Here is a 21,057-nt window from a genome sequence, read left to right on the forward strand (position 1 = left end):
ATGTTCCATTGTGTCGCCCGGAAAACTTTTAAGTAGAGGTACAAATGTTACTTTCCACGTGTGTACACTTTCTTTTGACGCTGACTGAATTTAGAAAAAAATTTTTGAAAACAACTCGTGAATTGCGATATAGCTGTAACAAATTTGTGCGCAGTGTTAGAAAATAGAGAAAGATTACACTAATATGCGCACACACGCATATATTCAATTTCCTTTTATAAACTCGAAAAAACTTCCATGGAGACTATTGGTAATCTAACCGACAGTGTTCTTGTAGGGAATATCAGCTGATCAAAATGGTGCTTTGTGGATTGCATTTCAAAAGCAATAGATATTTAGGATTACATTCGGCAAAACTTGTGATAGGTACATTTGCATGTATGTTGTTGTTACGTTGCATGTGATATGCAATACAAATTTGCTATGCAGTGCAAATTTGCTATGCAGTGCAAATTTGCTATGCAACGATGCAAGGCCATTTGGACCTGATCATATATTTATGGCATATATTTATATATATATTTATATATATATATATATATATATATATATATATATAGGGCCGACATTTTTCAGTGCCCCGCTACATTCGTACATTGATTTTGCGCATATCTTGTAAACTATTTAACTGAAATAGGACTTTTTTCTAAGCGCCTTTCGAAAGGATTCCAAAAAGCATTATTCTTTTTATTTAAATTTCGATCTGCCGTTAATGGCTTTAAAGTAATGATGGTTTTGTTGCACTGCTACGCTACTCAATTTTGGAAGTGTGTTAAGATGATACTGCACTTTTTCGGAAAAATCTGCGAACTGGTACAGGGGATAAGATATCATATATATCTCAAGAACGAACTGAGCAATTCCAAAACGGTTTGAAGTTTTTAAAATGTAATAAAATTTGCATACAACACTTTTTACGGGGCCCTGCAGATTCAAAGATAACGAACAATCATTATGGATTTAAAATTTTTTTTTTTGTAAAAATATAAAAAAAATTGTACTTTGCGAGGAAGGATCTCGAAAACTTTTTACCAGTAGGGTACATAAGTATTGAATGGATATATTTACTTGAATGCTTATAACTTTTGTATTAGTCCATCGATTTTGTTGAATGAAAGCTTATTTTTTTTTTGTAATAAAACAGAGCTTAGAGAGAAAACAAAAAAATCTGCAAAAACAAACTAACTGATATACGAATACTAACATATATGTACCAGTAGGGTACTTAAGTATTAAATGGGAATATTTACTTGAATGCTTATAACTTTTGTATTAGTCCATCGATTTTGTTGAATGAAAGCTTGTTTTTTTATGTAATAAAACAGAGCTTAGAGCGAATACAAAAAATCTGCAAAAAAAATAGAAAGTTTTCGAGATCCTTCCTCGCAAAATACAAATTTTTTTATATTTTTACAAAAAAAATTGAAAAAATCCGTAATGATCGTTCGTTATCTTTGAATCTGCAGGGCCTAGCAAAAATTGTTGTATGCACAGTTTATAGCAAATATTACATTTTAAAACCTCCAAACCGTTTTGGAATTGCTCAATTCGTTCTTGAGATATATATGTTAAGTGGACCCAATTTTTTTGAAATAAAGGTAATTCGTAAATATCTCAAAAACGTTACCATAGAATTAAAAATAACCTTGATTTTCAGAATCAGGGAGTGATTTTACATAGGAGTTTCATAATGGCATCTGGTGTATTTTGGCTGTAAACCAGTGTTATTAAAAGTCCATAAAAACTCTCCAACTATGACCTTTGCTTTTTCATGGTGCTTTGCTTAATTTTTCTACGGATATTAAGATAAGCCTAGATAAAGGACAATTGAAATGCTTTACGAAATAACGGCTTGAACTCAGCCGTTTATAAAAAAAAGCAAAAAGTGGCCCTCAGAGATATCCACAAAAAGGCGTCGGACCTCTATGTCGGGAATTCCCCTGCGAACGCCGGTTTAAACTCAAATACCCTAAACTCGAACGTCACTCTAGCTCAACTTCGATCTGGATACTGAAATATGTTAAACTCTTACCTAGCCAGAAACAACTCAGCATACATAATGTCCATATGTCCTGCTTGTAACATGGCCCCACATGATACCATCCATCATTTTAGTTGTGCAACCAACGCCTCTAGCACCCTTTTCTCTCTGGTACACACCTGTTAAACTGCAAGTTTCTTCGGACTACCATTAGAGGTTATTGATGACAATTTGTGATTAGTGGCATCTATTGGACGGGGCGAAGCACTGCTACAACAAAAACATATTTGCAATAAAAGTTGAAAATATGCATGTGTTTGTTGTAATTTTGTTATAAACGTGGCCGAAGACCGCCAATGCTCAAAGGCGTTCTGCGCAAAAATGCTATATATAAAAGGGCTGCAAACCGGTTCGAACCGAACCGGTTCATGTACCGAACATCCGCTATTTTAGGGCTTTGAACCGAACCACAAACCGAACCGTTTTTTTTTCTTAACACCAAAAACTGAACCGAAAACCACCAAAAAAAAAAAAATGGTTCGGTTCGGTTCAAAATAAAGTTTCAACAAAAATCACTTAACTTATTTAATTCACCACTTTGCTTGAAAATACAACTCTAAGATAAAATTGTATACAATTTTTCTCGATGGCAACGCCGTGAGTTGTCACTTTTGATAGTAATAGGTAATAGCGTCTACTGTTTGCGCATGTGGTCAAAAGCTTGTGAAGCAAGTAAGGAAGTCTAAGTTCGGGTGAAACCGAACATTACATACCCAGCTGTACACTTAAAATGCTGTTGTTGTTTGTTTTGTGTGCTTAATAGTTGTAACACTTCTTCGAGTTATGGCTCCTGAAACATAGAAAATTGCTTAGTCATAAAAGGGGTGATGCCACGCCCATTTTTTTAAATTTGTCGTTTTTCCTATTGTTAAAAATTCACTTGAGAAATGAAATACCATTGATATAAAGCTTTTTTTGCAAAGATATAGCTTATTTTATTCGTCCACGACCCTTCTAAAAATCTTTTTTTTTTTTATAGGAAAATTTCAAATTTCAACATTCTAAGTTTAAACTTTGTATAGCCGGCCAATTCGTTTTTCCAAATTAATAAATAAAAATAAAAAGAGGCTTTGTTTGACCAATATGTACTTTAGTGCAAGTCAAAAGACGCCACTAGTACAACCCGACGTTACATTTGACAAGTGTACCCAAACAAACGGGTATCAACATAAAAAATTGTTTGACTAAATTAATTTAATTTAAATTAAAATATGTATATTGATGATAAAGTTAAGTGCAATATGGAAGAATAACATATTAAGGTATACAAAAATTTTCTTTGTATTAATTAATTTTATTTGTATTAATTCTAAGTTTATTATTTATTAAATAATCAGGTCTTTATTGTTTTCCAAAATGTTATATATATAAAAAGTGGGCGTGGTTATCATCCGATTTCGGTAATTTTCAAAGCCAATCTATTCTAGGTCCAGGTAAGCTCGCGTACCAAATTTGGGGATATCTCAATATTTACACAAGTTATCGTGTTAACGGATAGACGGACGGAGGGATATGGTTCAATCAAATTTTTTTTCGATACTGATGATTTGGAAGCGAAGAATCAATCTTGCCAATAAATGCTACTTTGGACTAGGTAGGCAATTGAAAAGTAAAGTCCTCTCTCGGCGAACGAAAATCATACTCTACAAGTCACTTATCGTACCCGTCCTGCTATATGGGGCAGAAGCATGGACCATGACAACAGCAGATGAAGCGGCTTTGGGAGTGTTCGAGAGAAAAGTTCTTCGAAAGATTTATGGACCTCTACGCGTTGGCGATGGCGAGTACCGAAGAAGATTTAATGATGAGCTGTACGAGCTATACGCAGACATCAACATAGTCCAGCGAATTAAAACGCAGCGGCTGCGCTGGCTAGGCCATGTTATGCGAATGAAAGATGATGCTCCGGCCAAGAAAGTGTTTCTATCGGAACCCGCCTATGGAAGCAGAGGTAGAGGGCGGCCCCCACTCCGTTGGAAGGACCAGGTGGAAAACGATTTAAACTCCCTTGGTGTGACCAATTGGCGCCGGTTGGCGGAGCGAAGGAGCGACTGGCGCGCCTTGTTGGACGGCCATAACCGTTTAGACGGTTAAGCGCCAATTAAGTAAGTAAGTAAGATGATTTGGATATATGGAAGTCTATATCTATCTCGATTTCCTTATACCTGTACAACCAACTGTTATCCAATCAAAGTTATAATACCCTGTGTACAAATACAGCTGGGTATAAAAATAAACAAATTTACAAAATGAGTTCAAACCCCGTGCATAACAACTTTGTATATGATAGAGCTTTTTCATTTTTATACTCAGCGTGCTTTGCACACAGAGTATATTAACTTTGATTGGATAACGGTTGGTTGTGCAGGTATAAAGGAATCGAGATAAATATAGACTTTCATATATCAAAGTCATCAGTATCGAAAAAAAATTTGATTGAGCCATGTCCGTCCGTCCGTCCGTCTGTCCGTTAACACGATAACTTGAGTAAATATTGAGATATCATCAACAAACGAGCTTATCTGGACCCAGAATAGATTGGTATTGAAAATGAGCGAAATCGGATGACAACCACGCCCACTCTTAATATACATAAACATTTTGGGAAACACAAAAACCCTGATTATTTAGTAAATAATACACCTAGAATGTTGAAATTTTACATGTGGACTGATATTGAGACTCTTGATAAATTTGTTTAAAAAATTGTTAAAATGGGTGTGGCACCGCCCACTTGTGATAAAATCAATTTTACAAATGTTATTAATCATAAATCAAAAATCGTTAAACCTGTCGTAACAAAATGCGGCAGAGAGGTTGCCTTTACTATAAGGAATGCTTTGAAGAAAAATTTACGAAATCGGTTAAGGACCACGCCCACTTTTATATAAAAGATTTTTAAATGGGTCGTGGACGAATAAAATAACCTATGTCTTTGCAAAAAAGCTTTATAACAATGGTATTTTATTTCCCAAGTTGATTTATAACAATAAATAGGAAAAACTTCAAATTTAACAAGTAAGGAAGGTTAAGTTCGGGTGTAACCGAACATTACATACTCAGTTGAGAACTATGGTGACAACATAAGGGAAAATAACCATGTAGGAAAATGAACCGAGGGTAATCCTGGAATGTGTTTGTATGACATGTGTATCAAATGAAAGGTATCAAAGAGTATTTTATGAGGGAGTGGGCCATAGTTCTATAGGTGGACGCCATTTAGGGATATCGCCATAAAGGTGGATCAGGGTTGACTCTAGAATTTGTTTGTACGATATGGATATCAAATCAAATGTGTTAATGAGTATTTTAAAAGGGAGTGATCCTTATTTCCATAGGTGGACGCCGTTTCGAGATATCGCCATAAAGGTGGACTTAGTTCTATAGGTGGACGCCTTTTCGAGATATCGCCATAAAGGTAGACCAGGGGTGACTCTAGAATGTGTTTGTACGATATGGGTATCAAATTAAAGGTATTAATGAGGGTTTTAAAAGGGAGTGGTGGTAGTTGTATAGGTGGTCGCCTTTTCGAGATATCGGCATAAAGGTGGACCAGGGGTAACTATAGAATTTGTTTGTACGATATGGGTATCAAATGAAAGATGTTAATGAGTATTTTAAAACGGAGTGATCCTTAGTTCCATAGGAGGACGCCGTTTCGAGATATCGCCATAAAGGTGGACCAGGGATTACCCTAGAATTTGTTTGTACGATATGGGTATCAAATGAAAGGGGTTAATGAGCATTTTAGCAGGGAGTGGGCCTTAGTTCTATATTGGGACGCCTTTTCGAGATATCGCCATAAAGGTGGACCAGGGGTGACTCTAGAATGTGTTTGTACGATATCGGTATCAAATTAGAGGTATTAATGAGGGTTTTAAAAGGAAGTGGTGGTAGTTGTAGGTGGTCGCCTTTTCGAGATATCGCCATAAAGGTGGATCAGGGGTGACTTTAGAATATGTTTGTACGATATGGGTATCAAAAGAAATGTGTTAATGAGTGTTTTAAAAGGGCGTGGGGCTTAGTTCTATATGTGAACGCCTTTTCGATATATCGCCATAAAGGTGGACCAGGGGTGACTCTAGAATGTGTTTGTACGATATGGGTATCAAATTAAAGGTGTTAATGAGGCTTTTAAAAGGGAGTGGTGGTAGTTGTATATGTGAAGGCGTTTTCCAGATATCGACCAGATTGTGGACCAGGGTGACCCAGAACATCATCTGTTGGATACCGCTAATTTATTTATATACATAATACCACGAACAGTATTCCTGCCAAGATTTCAAGGGTTTTTTATTTCGCCCTGCAGAACTTTTTCATTTCATTCTACTTAATATGGTAGGTGTCACACCCATTTTACAAAGAGTTTTTCTAAAGTTATATTTTGCGCCAATAAACCAATTCAAATACCATGCTTCATCCCTTTTTCGTATTTGGTATAGAATTATGGCATTTTTTTCGTTTTTGGTAATTTTCGATATCGAAAAAGTGGGCGTGGTGATAGTCGGATTTCGGCCATTTTTTATACCAATACAAAGTGAGTTCAGATAAGTACGTGAACTGAGTTTAGTAAAGATATATCGATTTTTGCTCAAGTTATCGTGTTAACGGCCGAGCGGAAGGACAGACGGTCGACTGTGCAAATTTTGATATAGTGTATTTTTGAATAAAATTCTAAACCGACATAGCTCTTTATCATTTCACGAAATATTTAGTAGAAAATTAATTATTTCCTCCAAAGCCTGTTCGCATTTACAAATTTATTATCACTACTAATATACTACTTAGTAGTAACTACTAAAGATACTTTTTTACTACAATTTTCGCTAAAGGGGATTGAATTATTACCCGTTTTCCTTACTTCGTAAAAGCAACTCGTCCAGATTTTTCAATTTGGGAGTGTCAAAGCACTGCCGTCATTGAAGAACAATCCTCTAGTAATTGAATCATGGTTCTGGCCTTGAGCTCGTTTCGAACCTTAAATAGTAATTTATTCAGCGACTATGATTACGGGCCAATGAATTTGTAAAGAAACATCGAAAGACAGTGGTTGAAAGAAATAAAAACAAGTAAGGACGGGACTGTCTTCGGCTGTGCCGAAGACTTCATACCTTTTCTGAATGGGGCAGAACATTAATCTTATCCCAAATAATCGGATGTATAAGATAAGAAATGTATAGTGAACAGATGTACATACCTAAACGATTTTTGAGATAAATATAAAATAAAAAATAGGTAGGTACTTTGTGTGAGGATGCAAAGTTTCAGGTTTTTTGTGGTCTGCATGTAAAAGCTATGACTACGAATCACGTATTTCAACAATATATGACGTAAACGTAACTATTTGATGAATTTTGAAGCTTCTAGCCGTAAAAAATGGGCAAAAATGACAGTTTATATGGGGTATATAATATATATACCACCGATCTCTATGATTTTTTCAGACAACAATATATGCTATATACGTTAGCATTTGGTGAAATTTGAAGCTTCTAGCTGTTAAAATGGGGCAGAAATTGCGCAAAGTTTCTTATCTGAACAACCGGTTGTATGAGATATATACCATGTATACCACCGATCTTAATGATTTTTTCAGACATCAATATATGCTATACACGTAAGCATTTGGTGAAATTTGAAGCTTCTAGCTGGTAAAATTTGGCTGAAATTGCAAAAAAAAAATATATATATACTATATATACCATCATGTATATATTATATATATCATCGATCTCTATGATTTTTGTACACAACAATATATACTATATACGTAAGCAATCGGTGAAATTTGAAGCTTATATCTGTTAAAATGGGGCTGAAATTGCGAAAATATATATATATATATATTAGGCCGGGTCGATTTGTGGGGAGGCAAGAAAATCGCCCATTGCTCTATGAAAATCATATTCTAGGGATCAAAAAAAGAAACTTTGCCGAAGGAACCATACCTCTAAAACGAATTCTGATGTCCCCCCTTTGGGTCATAGGGGCAAATTTTGAAAAATTCCACTTTGAAATGCCTATGTTTTTTCTTTTTGGAGTTTATTTTTCTCTTTAGAAATTTATTTAGTCAGAACAAATGTAAATGAAAAAATGAATTTAACTTAGTAATAGAAAAGAAATTAAAAAAATTATTAGAAATTAGCGTTTTTACAACCCCCTTTTAAAACCAAGGCATCACTGTGATGCATTTGCATGTCGTAAACATAGTTGTGTGGGTTTTTTATTCAACCGTTTTAAAAAATGAAGGTATCACCGTGGCACAATTGCATATCGTAAAATTGCTTTGTTGTTTTTTTAAGCCACCACAAGACACAGCAGGTAAAATTGAAATTGCCCCTACCCAAAAGTTCGACTCAAAGGGGGGGACATCAGAATTCGTTTTAGAGGTATGGTTCCTTCGGCAAAGTTTCTTATTTTGATCCCTAGAATACGATTTTCACAGAGCAATGAGCGATTTTTAAATCGACCCGCCCTAATATATATATTGTAACGAATTTACTTGCAATTCCCCTTATTTGCAATCTTCTGCTGAGTTCGAATCACTAAACTGTTGAATAAATAACTCCAATATTTAATAATGCAAAATGGCCTTTATTAAAGTACTTCGCAATAACACTCAACGAATAGCTTGCTTAATAACCAAACTGATTGATAGCTCAAATGAAACTCTACTATTCAAAATAATACTGCTCTTGCTCGCTAGATAGCGTCTTAGTCGAAACTGCTTGACAACTCAAATCGAACTGAATTCCAGCGCCTCTACAATTGCCGCCTTTTATACTCTTTGATTTCAACCTTCGCATCTTCTAGGCGCTTCCAGAATCTACTAGTCCAGCAGCTCTCAAACTTCTCAGCTGTAACTACAATTGCACAATTTTATAGTTTTTCTCACTGCATACTTATAGGAGTATCTCAGATATATGCATGTGTTTGTGCATTGACTCTCCGCTGTACATGGTACATATGTGTAGACGCAATTATTGTTTCGTTTATGTAGATACATAATGATTGATCTATGGATGTGAATTCACGTCACTGCTTAGCACCGGCTTAGAGACGATAGCATCGCTCAGTGCTGCTAACATTCGTGACAATATTTAATATAATTAATTAGTTAGTTGAGCTGAAAGGCCGCGGTTAATGAATAAAACTTCCTTTTGGTTTGTTTTATATTCATAAATTTTAATTTTGGTCGATATTTCGACTTCAATCTGAGGTCATCATCAGGGACATATGGACATGTATGAGTATATGATATATACTATATATACCATCATATATATACTATATATACCACCTATCTTTATGATTTTTTCAGAAAACAATATATGCTATATACGTAAGCATTCGTTGAAATTTGAAGCCTCTAGCTCTTAAAATAGGGCAGTAATTACGAAAAGTTTCTTATCTGAACAATCGATTGTGGGGGATATATAGTATATATAGGACCGATCTCATCAATTTTTACAGTCAACAATATGTGCAATATACGAAAGTATATGGTGAAGTTTGAAGCTTCAATCTATTAAATTGAGGAAGATATGACAAAAATCCTCTTTTTCTGAAAAATCGGTTGTATGGAGGATATATGCTATAGTGGTCCGATCCGGCCGGTTCCGACAAATGTTTAATCGGACACCCAAATACACCCGCTCACCAAATTTTATCAAGATATCTCTAAAATTGAGGGACTAGTTTGCATACAAATAGACAGACGGACATGGCTAAATCAACTCAGCTCTTCATCCTGATTATTTCGGTATACTTAATGGTGGGTCTATCTATTTTCCTTTAAGGACTTACAATAATGGGTTTCGTGACGAAATTAATATACCATTTCATTTTCATGAAAGGTATAAAAATAAAAAAATAACCAGCAATACCAACCTTAAAGTGAATTTTTGCGATTATGCGAAAATAAATGTCGCGTTTTGGGCTAAATACGCACAAAATGCTAAATGCGAGCTGAGCTTGAACAGCCTTTAAGAAGTCGACCAGTGTTCTAGACTTTTGTCATTTTTTTGTAGTGATGAGTTTTCTGACTAATCATTCTTTGTTGCAATAAAAAAAAGTAAGCATTGCAACAGTTAGGCAAGGTGCACACGAGGCTACGCGTCATAGATGCGTATTAGACGCTGCAGACGCAATCTGTACGCTTTGATGTCGAACACACGTACTTGAATGGAGAGCTGCACACGAGGCGTAAGCTGCATGAAAGCGTCATGTAGCTAAGCGTACAGCAATGTTGGTCGCTGAGCATACGTACGCTTGAAAAACAGGAAGAACAAAATGCGTGTTCACATTTTTTTGTATGCAAATTTGTGTAATTAGTAAGAAAATGTTATTTTAGTTAATAAAAGTGCGTGAAGGATATATTGCCAAAGCGAAAAAGTTTATTCAACACCATAAAAGTCTGGTTAGACATAGTTGAAGCGATTAAAAGGCTAAAAAGTGTTGGAAACTAGAAATCACTTTTTTCTCTAGTCCGCGGTGGTGTAAAGTTGCCTTTCATAATTTACAAAAGCAAGGGGATGCAAACAAATTTTAATACCTATTTTCCTTTGGCTTCGGGGACGGACATACCCGAAGAAATTTAATTTCTTATTTTTTTCAATAATTGTTTGCTCTTTGTAGCGACGCTCGCAAGTAGCGTCGTGTGCAGATCTTGAGGCGTAAAGAAATCGTAGCTACATGTCATATCTTGTACGCGTCTATGAAGCTACACCTCGTGTGCATCTTGCCTTACATTAACACACGTCAATGATTCAAAGCGATTTTTGTTCGTGTAAAGGACTCATAATACAGAAAATGTAAGTGCCAGATAGTATTTTGTTGTAGTTTTTGTTGTTCTGTTTAAAAAGTGTACATATACATATATTCATATATTTTACAGAAGAACGGAAAACCTGCTGTGAGGAAAATAACAACGCCAGGAAGCCGTTTAACTGGCGAACAATTTGTAATATTAGCACAAACGTACAAGCAATTTCCAGCCTTATGGGATGTAACAGATTTAACACATTATTTTAGTAATAGAAGACGGGAAGCTCAACAAAATATTTTCGAAACATTCAACGAGAAATGTAATTTAAAGCTAACAAAAACTGATTTGGAATATGAAATTTCGCGTCTTCGCAAAATATGTTCTTGTGAAAAAAGGAGAAAAATATTATGTAAACGTCAAAATAAGACATTTAAGCCAACTTTTAAATATTATGAGCACATTAATTATATTGAAGACGATGTTACACCATATGAGTGTTTAAAATGTGGAAAAATAATTGGTGGCCCACAACAATATAAAACACACGTAGCATCACATGATGGCCTACTACCATTTAAATGTATCGTTTGTGAACATAGATTTAAATTTTTTAATAATTTCGTAACACATTTACGTCGGCATGCACAAGATTTCATATATAGTTGTGAAGTATGTAAGAAGCAGTTAGCAACAACTACCGAATTAAAAATCCACATGCGTGTACACACCGGAGAAAGGCCATTCATTTGTGAATTTTGTGGCAATAAATATCGTTCGTCATCTGATCTTAAAGTGCATATGAGTGGCCATGACGATGTGAAGCGTTTCACTTGTGAAATTTGCTCAAAATCATTTAAAAAAAAATCCAGGCTGTCCGAACATATGTATGTTCACACCAAAATTCGTAATAAAATATGTAATTTTTGCAATAAAGGCTTTACATCAGCCAAACATTTGAGACAACACAAACAAATACATGCGGCTGAAAAGAAATATTGTTGTAAAATTTGTGGTAAGCGTTTTGCTCAGTATGCGGGTCTAAGCGGTCATGTGAAGTCTCATGGCACAACATTAACTGAAATAAATTCGAAAACTGTTGAATATACACCAATTGATGACAGCGATGATGATGACGAGTATGAGTGAAACATTGTACATTTACAAATGCATAGAAAAACGTCGAGCATAATGTACCTTTTCCAAAAATTATTTCAGGTAAATGAAATTCAAAACGGCAAATGGATCAGTGACTGAAAACCAATTTCACTCAAACGATAACTATGCAACTGTCAAAATTTTTGTAAAATTTATAATAAGTTATGGATTTAACGTGTAGTATTTGTCGCTAGTTTACATGTGTCATTGATCCGATCCACCATACCAGAACTATTGTGATTTAAAAAATTTGTTTCGATCACGGATCGAAAAACGCAAAGCGGGCCCTAATTCAGAAAATACTTATCTTGTAAGCCATTGAAAAATATTATATGGCGTGATATAAGGGCAAAATGAGATCTTTGATGGAATGAAAATCGTTTTTCTAAAACCATATAATAAAATTAAGACTTTCGAACAGTACGAAAAAGTGGTTTTCTTATTCTTTGAATATCGATAACTTCGCTAACTCTCAGACCCAATATAATTTTTCTTATTTGTACCTTCATATTCTAATTCTGTGAGTTTTTTCACGAAATAAATTTTTAACAACTTAACTGCTGCACCCTGTATGACAAAGGGTTTAAAAAATTTCAAATGCAACGTGGCAGAACTGTAATAATGAGAGACATTTTGCACATTTTGCGGCCATCGAGGTGTGATAGTAGCGTGCTCCGCCTGCCACACCGTATACCCTGGTTTCGCACCCCGGGCAAAGCAACATCAAACTTTTAGAAAAAACGTTTTTCAATTAGAAAAAAATTTTCTAAGCGGGGTCGCCCCTCGGCAGTGTTTGGCAAGCGCTCCGAGTGTATTTCTGCCATGAAAAGCTCTCAGTGAAAACTCATCTGCCTTGCAGATGCCGTTCGGAGTCGGCATAAAACATGTAGGTCCCTTCCGGCCAATTTGTAGGGAAATCGAGAGGAGCACGACGCAAATTGGAAGGGAAGCTCGGCCTCAGATCTCTTCGGAGGTTATCGCGCCTTACATTTATTAAGCTATTGCATAGATTTTATCGCGGGCTTGGCGACTAAATAAAAAAAAAACCGTAACGGATATTTGTCAAAAAAGGTTCGAAAAAGGTTCGGTGTTAGCAACAGGCCAAATACATAAAATTGGATCTCTATCATAAAGTTAAAGTTAAAGTTGAAGTTAAAGTTAAGGCGGAAGTTAAAGTTAAAGTGAATGTTAAAGTTAAAGTGAAAGTTAAAGTGAGTTTTAAAGTTAAAGTTGAAGTTAAAGTTAAAGTTAAAGTGAGTGTTAAAGTTAAAGTTGAAGTTAAAGTTAAAGTTAAAGTGAGTGTTAAAGTTAAAGTTAAAGTTAAAGTGAGTGTTAAAGTTAAAGTTGAAGTTAAAGTTAAATTGAGTGTTAAAGTTAAAGTTGAAGTTAAATTAAAGTTAAAGTGGAAGTTAAATTTAAAGTTAAAGTGAATGTTAAAGTTAAAGTGAGTGTTAAAGTTAAAGTTTAAGTTAAAGTTAAAGTTAAAGTGGAAGTTAAAGTGAATGTTAAAGTTAAAGTTAAAGTTGAAGTTAAAGTTAAAGTGAGTGTTAAAGTTAAAGTTGAAGTTAAAGTTAAAGTTAAAGTGGAAGTTAAAGTTAAAGTTAAAGTGAAAGTTAAAGTTAAAGTTAAAGTTAAAGTTAAAGTTAAAGTTAAAGTTACAAGTTGAAGTTAAAGTTAAAGTTAAAGTGAATGTTAAAGTTAAAGTTAAAGTGAGTGTTAAAGTTGAAGTTAAAGTGGAAGTTAAAGTTAAAGTGAAAGTGAAAGTGAATGTTAAAGTTAAAGTGAAAGTTAAAGTTAAAGTGAAAGTTAAAGTTTAAATTTTTTAACCAATATTAACTTCGCATTTATTCAATAAAAGTAAAAAATTTGTTTTCTTATCGGTCATCACGCTTAAAAAGTGTAACTTGAATTAATATCAAAGACAAAACTAGAATTAATATCAAAGAAGACAAAATGTTGCATAAATATTATAATTGCAAGTTGATAATATTGTAACGAATTTATTTGCAAATCCTCTTATTTGCCCTTTTGCTAAGTTCGAATCACTAAACTGTTGAATAAATAACTCCAATATGTAATAATGCAAAATGGCCTTTATTAAAGTACTGCACAATAACGCTCCAACTGTGCAACGAATAGCTTGCTTAATAACTAAACTGATTGATAGCTCAAATGAAACTCTGCTATTCAAAATAATACTGCTCTTGCTCGCTAGATAGCGTCTTAATCGAAATCTCAAATCAAACTGAATTCCAGCGCCTCTACACTTGTTGCCTTTTATACTCTTTGATTTCAACGTTCGCATCTTCTAGGCGCTTCCAGATTCTACCAATCCATCAGATCTCAAACTTCTCAGCTGTAACTACAATTGCACAATTTTATAGCTTTTCTCAATGCATACTTTCAGGAGTATCTCAGATATATGCATGTTTTTGTGCATTGACTCTCCGCTGCTCGTATACGTACATGGTACATATGTGTAGACGCAATTATTGTTTCGTTTATGTAGATACATAATGATTGAATTATTGATGTGAATTCGCGTCACTGCTTAGCATCGGCTTAGAGATAGCAGCACCCCTTAGTTTTGCTAATATTCGTAACAATATATAAATATTATAATTGCATAAGTTGATAATATGCAATAGCTTTACCGCGGCAGTCCCCGAGTGCCACACGTCCTTTTTTTATTTATTTATATTTTGCACAAATTGTTTTTTTTTTTATGAACAGCTTAATGTATACTTTTACGACTGCACTACAGCGAATGCTGTTTGAAGAATGCAAACCCCGAAATAGTCACGAAATGATTCCGAAAACAGTCCCGAAATGTCACGCAGAACAAAAATTGGAAATCATGTTAGCTTTTACGCAGTAAATTCAATTTCGGTTGCTCCCATATAATTTGAATGTGCATGAGACATTTTTGACAGAAAACTGCCGCAATGCGTCAATTCACGTTCTATGAAGTTGTGACGTGAATGCATTTTTCACCACTTCATTTGATATGCGATTCAGTTTGAAAAAAAGTGATATTTATTGTCAAATTTTTTTTATTTAACGAATATTTTTTCACCGTTGAATTTGCCCGTGAAAAATCTATATATATAAGTTATAACAGCAGTATCCAGCGGTTGACCCATTTACTCACGTTGCTGAGCATGTGACCGCGCTATGTTGCGTGTTGAAGTTTCGCTGACGCAGCACACGCGCAGAATAAGCGGAAGTTAATTGGGACAACGATTGGTGTAGTTGCAGAAATTGTGATTGAACAGCAAATCTAGTTTTAGTTAAGTAAACTATTTTTTATACAATAATTGGTTAGCATAGCATAATTACTTTAACACAATAACTTAGCTGCTAGGTAAATTACTTTGTTCGAGTTAGTTCAATTTGGATCGTGCAAGAGCACAGAATAAATTTTATAACGTTAAAATATTTCTCGTGTTTATTTTAATTCGGTGAACGGGCAGTTCACCGCAACTTAAATTTTTTATCGCCTCGCCTGCTGTGAGGCTTAACTGGCGCCCGAGCAGTTCTCGGTGCAAAGTGGATAAAATTTGATAAAAAGGACCAATTAATAAAAGTATTTAAATCGAACAGAAAAAAGTAAAGTGGAAGTGAAACAAAATAACACGTACTAAAGAAAAAAGTATTTAAAACAGACACAAAAATAAAGTAAAGTGAAACAAAATAATAAGTACTAAGGAAAACATAAACTAATAAATCGCGCACGCAGGAAAAATAGAGTGAGAACGAAATCATAAAAAACAAGTACCAGAGTGTCAAGAACCAAAACACCAACAGCGGCCGAATGAAATTTTGCTACTTGTGAGTAGATAGCGCAACTGTTAATACCTTTTTTTCTTTTCTGTATATGCCTAGAAACATGAACACTGAGGAAATGAATAAATCCCTTTTGGAAATGAATGGCGCAGTAAACGCCATTCTCTCGCAACTAAACCGATTCGAGGAACGCCTAAAAAGGTGTCGAAACAAAGAGCAATGTAGAGTCCATACAGGGACTCAGTCAAAATTTGGTAAGACTAGAAGAACAGTTAGAGGATGTGCGCAGGCAATCGGCGGAAACCGACCCACAACCGGTAGAAGAGCCACTCGTAAGCCCTCGAACTGAGGGCGAACTGAACGAAATTTCAAAACTCCCAGATTCTGTAAAGGAACTCCAAATATTTGACGGATCACGAGAACACTATTCCTCTTGGATCCACAGCGCAGAACAAATCGTTAGGGATTATCAGGTTGTTCGGCACAAGCCGATCTATAGGGCCATATGAAGGCATATTAGGTATAAGATTAGGGGGACAGCAGACGCTGCACTAGTATCCCACAATATCCTGGATGCTGATTGGAAAAGCATTAAGGAAATCCTTTCCCTGCACTATGCCGATGCCAGAGATATTGAAACGCTCGATCAGCAACTAACCCACATGACTCAGGGACGCCAAGAAGTCTCCGAATTTTACGCTCAAATTAACAAGCAATTATCCCTAATGATAAATACTATCAATACGGAAAAATACGAGCATAAGGAAACAGTTAAGGCTTTGGCGGAGACGCACCGAAGAAGGGCACTCGACGTCTTTATAAGAGGTCTAAATGGGGACTTGCCGACGCTGCTCCTCATACAGAAACCAAAATCCTTACCAGAGGCATACTCATCATGCCTCGCATTTATGAACGTGGATAGCAGAAACGCCATTTATAGAGCCCCACAAACATTCAACAGAAATAACAGAACGTTCACTGATGTATATCAGTCGCGCCGTTTGCAGCAAGGCAACAGGGATTACCCACCTCAGTACCAATCTAGATATAGGTACACAGCCCCAACAAACAAAAGTCTTATAAATAGAGTCCCAAGCCAGTTAGGACCAAACCCATACCACCCAGGGTCAGGACAATCTCGCGTTAGTAATCAATATTCGCAGAGCTGGCGCAACAATAACAGCCCCTCAGGCGTCACAAGAATGGATGCTGATCAATCTTCCCAAAGCCGGCAATCCAATAGCTCCAATTTCCGAAGAAACGATAGTCTAAAAAGGGGACCTAGTTCTTCAGGGTTTTCAGCAAACAAACAACAAAAATTGTTCCATTTGATGCCAATAGATGAAGAGGAGGGCGTAGAAGGCACTATAGAAAGCAATAAGGAACAACCCACCGGGGATCAGGTAAATTTTACGGTAGGGGCCTCGTGTCCGGCGTACCGTATTTAGAATACACCACGCAAGGTCAGGGAACACTCAAGTTTTTAGTGGATACGGGGGCAAACAAGAACTATATTAGCGAGCGCATAGCTCAAAATACCATACCGGTGGAGAAGCCTTTCCATGTATTCTCTGCGGGGGGAGAAATAAGAATAGACAGAAAAGTGTGCGGAAATTTTTTTAAATTCGTTGGTAAAGATCTACATACCACATTCTTTGTTCTTCCAGGACTCAAATCCTTCGATGGTATCATAGGTGACGATACACTAACAGAGATTAAAGCAGTGTTAGATAGGGAATGAAATCTTCTCATACTAAAACCAGATATTTTTCTGCCCCTTAAGCGACAAAAGGTACAAGAAGTCAATAGTATCAACGTAGACATTCCCTTTGACCCCAGTATTTCTGACCCTATTAGGAAAGGACTGAGAAAGATACTCAACAAATATGAAAACGTGTTCGGTCCAGTTGATCGTAGAATGGAGATCGAAACCAACGTCCGGGCAGAGATATGAACCGAAACGGAAAACCCCATCTACACTAAAAGCTACCCCTACCCAGTCAACATGCGTAGCGAATTAGAAAAACAAATTAAGGATCTACTATCAGAAGGCATCATTCGTCCTTCGAAAAGCACCTACAACTCGCCCATATGGATTGTGCCAAAGAAATCGCAGCCTGATGGTGAGAAAAAATACAGAATGGTTATAGATTTTAAACGTCTAAATGCCGTAACCATTCCTGACATATACCATTGCACCATTGCAAGCCTGGGAAATGCAAAATACTTTACTACCTTAGACTTAACCTCCGGGTTCCACCAAATTCCTATGAAGGAGAGCGACATCCCAAAAACCACATTTTCCACCATGAATGGAAAATACGAATTTTTGCGGCTCCCTTTCGGCCTCAAAAATGCACCCTCTATCTTCCAACGCATGATAGACGACGTGCTCAAAGAATTTATAGGCCGCATTTGCTTCGTATACATTGATGATATCATCATCTTTAGCAAAGCAATTCTTGCTAGACTCTTAACAGCTGGTCTTAAAGTCAACTTAGAAAAAACACAATTCTTAAGAACAAGCGTGGAGTTTCTAGGATATATTGTGACATCCGAGGGTATACTACCAGACCCAAAAAAAAGTAGTCTCAATAAGAAACATGCTCCCTCCCTCAAATTTAAAAGAACTCAAAAGTTTTTTAGGATTAACTTCCTACTACAGGAAATTCATCCGCGATTATGCAAAAATCGCCAAACCACTAACCAACCTAACACGGGGCGAACACGCACAAGTAAGAGCAACACAATCAAGAAAAGTAGCAATAATAATGGATGAAGAAGCACGAAAGGCATTCAGTAATCTTAAGGAAATACTGACGACCGCGGAAGTCCTGACATTCCCCAACTTTGAGAAGGCCTTCAATCTAACGACTGATGCGTCCGATTTTGCGATCGGCGCGGTGCTCTCACAAGACCATGATGGCAAAGACAAGCCTATAGCCTTTATATCACGAAGCTTGACCACCACAGAGGAGGGGTACGCAACGAACGAAAAAGAAATGCTAGCAATCGTCTGGGCCCAATCCCACTTTCAAGACAAAAGAGCTGATAAATATAGCAGTAGATCGCTATAACAATACCATTCACTCGGTAACAAACCGAAAGCCAAGTGAGATATTTTTCAATCGTTCAAAAGCCTCTAATTACCAGGAACTCCTAGACAAAAGTAGGAAAATAAATAAATACCTGAAAACACTGCTAACCCAAAAGCAAATTGCCCAGATCGAACGGCATAACAGGAAAAGATCGCTACCGGAGCGTTATGACGAAAACGATGTCATATACGTGAAGGATAGACAGATAAAGGGAAAACAGAAACCACCTTTCAAAAAAGAAATAGTTTCCAAAGACAACAAAGTCACAGTAACCACACTTAGTGGTAAAAAAATCCATAAATTGCACATAAAAAATTTAAAGAAACGCGGCAATGCGCATAATGAATAGAAACTATTTGAAATCATAGCTACAAGAGCGGGCTTATTAGTGGGACCAATCGTGCCTTAGTAGGTTGTGGCGCCATCGAATTTGACAAATGGCTACGCTACTCCCAAAAGGGATACCCACGATCCCCCATAGCTGGTTCGAGAACAGCATGATGAAAAAAAAAAAAAAAAAAGAAAGAAAAAACAAAAAATCACCAAAGAAATGTATTTCTCAATTCCGTTATTACAACATTGAAATTATTAGATACTACTATGTAGCGTAAACACAAAACCAACAAAAAACAAATATACAAGGAACCGAAATGATATGTACAAAAAAAAAAAAAACAAAAAAAAAGAAAATAGAATGAAAAAACGTCCCTTTTCTAACAATTTTTTCACTCCCACTAACATAAATAACTTCCAACAATCACTAACCTACTAACACCAATAATGTTAGGTATGGTCTTTCCAATTGCAGACTCCCACTGTTGGCGTCGGCCATCAGCGGCCTCCACATTTTCCACTATAAGGCACCAATCGTTAGTATCCAGAGCGGAAATGGGTGGATCATCAGCGGATCCTTCAAACTTATACATGCTATCAACCTCCGGCAGTACGCTACTATTATATCGAAGATGGAAAAACTGGCTTACCAACTACTAAAACGAACTGACGACCAGCTCCTAGCACAAGTCTATATCAACCAAACTCTGCAGCGCCTCGAAGAGCTGACGGGGAACACGAAAAGAAACAGACCCTCCCGATCTATTGACTGGATAGGCTCTGCGTGGAAATGGCTAGCGGGATCACCCGATGCCACTGATTGGGACAATATCCTCCACAGCCAGGGTGAAATCATAGAAAACAATAATCACCAATACAAGGTAAACAAAGATCTATTCACGGCAACTTTAGAAATTTCCAAAAAAATTAATGAAATTGTAAGCCGCACCAATTCGGTAATGAAGGAAGCTGAGGCAGAACAATTCGAGCAGAGCGACCTTCATAATATCGTGCTCGTCCGAGAAGAGGTCAATGAAGTAGTACGGGCATGTCAGCTAGCTAAACGTGGAATTATTAACACTAACCTACTCGACATGGACGAAGTTAATCAGATCCTGTCAGAAATAGAAACACTACCTTACCAAAATATAATCGAATACGGAAAACCATCAATATATACAAATGGGACTATGCTCCTATACGTTCTATCAATACCCAAAGTAACAGAGAAGAAGTATAACCTATTAATTACTCGCGCCGGTATCTAAGAAGGCAAACAACTGGACCTTCCATTCGATAAAATGCTCGTCAACCAAGAAGAAACGTATGGACTCGAGGAAAACTGCTTGACAATCAGTTCATCTACGGTATGTGAATCAGAGTCCTTGAGCAAATTGGAAGAGAATACCTGCCTACCTCGGTTGCTGAAAGGAGGTGACGCTAGCTGCCAATTCATCAGGCGCAATGGAACGATAATCGAATTGATAAACGATAACACAATTTTTATCTCAAACTACCAAGGTTTAGTGGAAAGTAATAACGATACTAGTAACATAAATGGCACCTACGTTATCCAGTTAAGTAACGAAACGATAAAAATTGGCAACCAAGTGTTCTCCAGCAACGAAGCAATCACAGCTCAAGCCTTGCCAGCCGTACTAGCAAACGTCAAAAACCACACTACAAAGATCAATCTGGAGTACGTTCACGATATCACGATGGAAAACGTTAGATATCTAGGGTATGTAAACGGGAAAACTAACTTCTCGTTAGTCACGGAAGCTGCCTCGATATTCGCAATAGCCCTCATCGTCACCATGCTATGGAAATGGTTCAAATTCAAATTCCGATGCAATGGGCAACAAACACGAAGATCT

At 36.4% G+C, this 21,057-nt stretch overlaps 1 protein-coding gene across 4 annotated transcripts in view; it reads left to right on the top strand.

Annotated features, from left to right (window-relative positions):
* LOC137249763 (zinc finger protein 558-like) overlaps window positions 1-21,057 on the top strand; it is a 147,918-nt gene that overhangs the window by 84,394 nt on the left and 42,467 nt on the right. Inside the window, exon 5 of one of the 4 annotated variants that reach the window (XM_067781628.1) lies at window positions 10,938-12,380. The exons of the other annotated variants lie outside the window; for them this stretch is intronic. Coding sequence (XP_067637729.1) covers window positions 10,938-11,954 — 1,017 coding nt within the window. The 3' untranslated portion in view covers window positions 11,955-12,380. Of the gene's footprint in view, window positions 1-10,937; window positions 12,381-21,057 lie in introns of those variants that run through there. 4 annotated transcript variants of the gene reach the window in all.

The sequence above is a fragment of the Eurosta solidaginis genome, chromosome 4, assembly GCF_040869045.1.
Source record: "Eurosta solidaginis isolate ZX-2024a chromosome 4, ASM4086904v1, whole genome shotgun sequence".
Taxonomy (NCBI): Eukaryota; Metazoa; Arthropoda; class Insecta; order Diptera; family Tephritidae; genus Eurosta; species Eurosta solidaginis.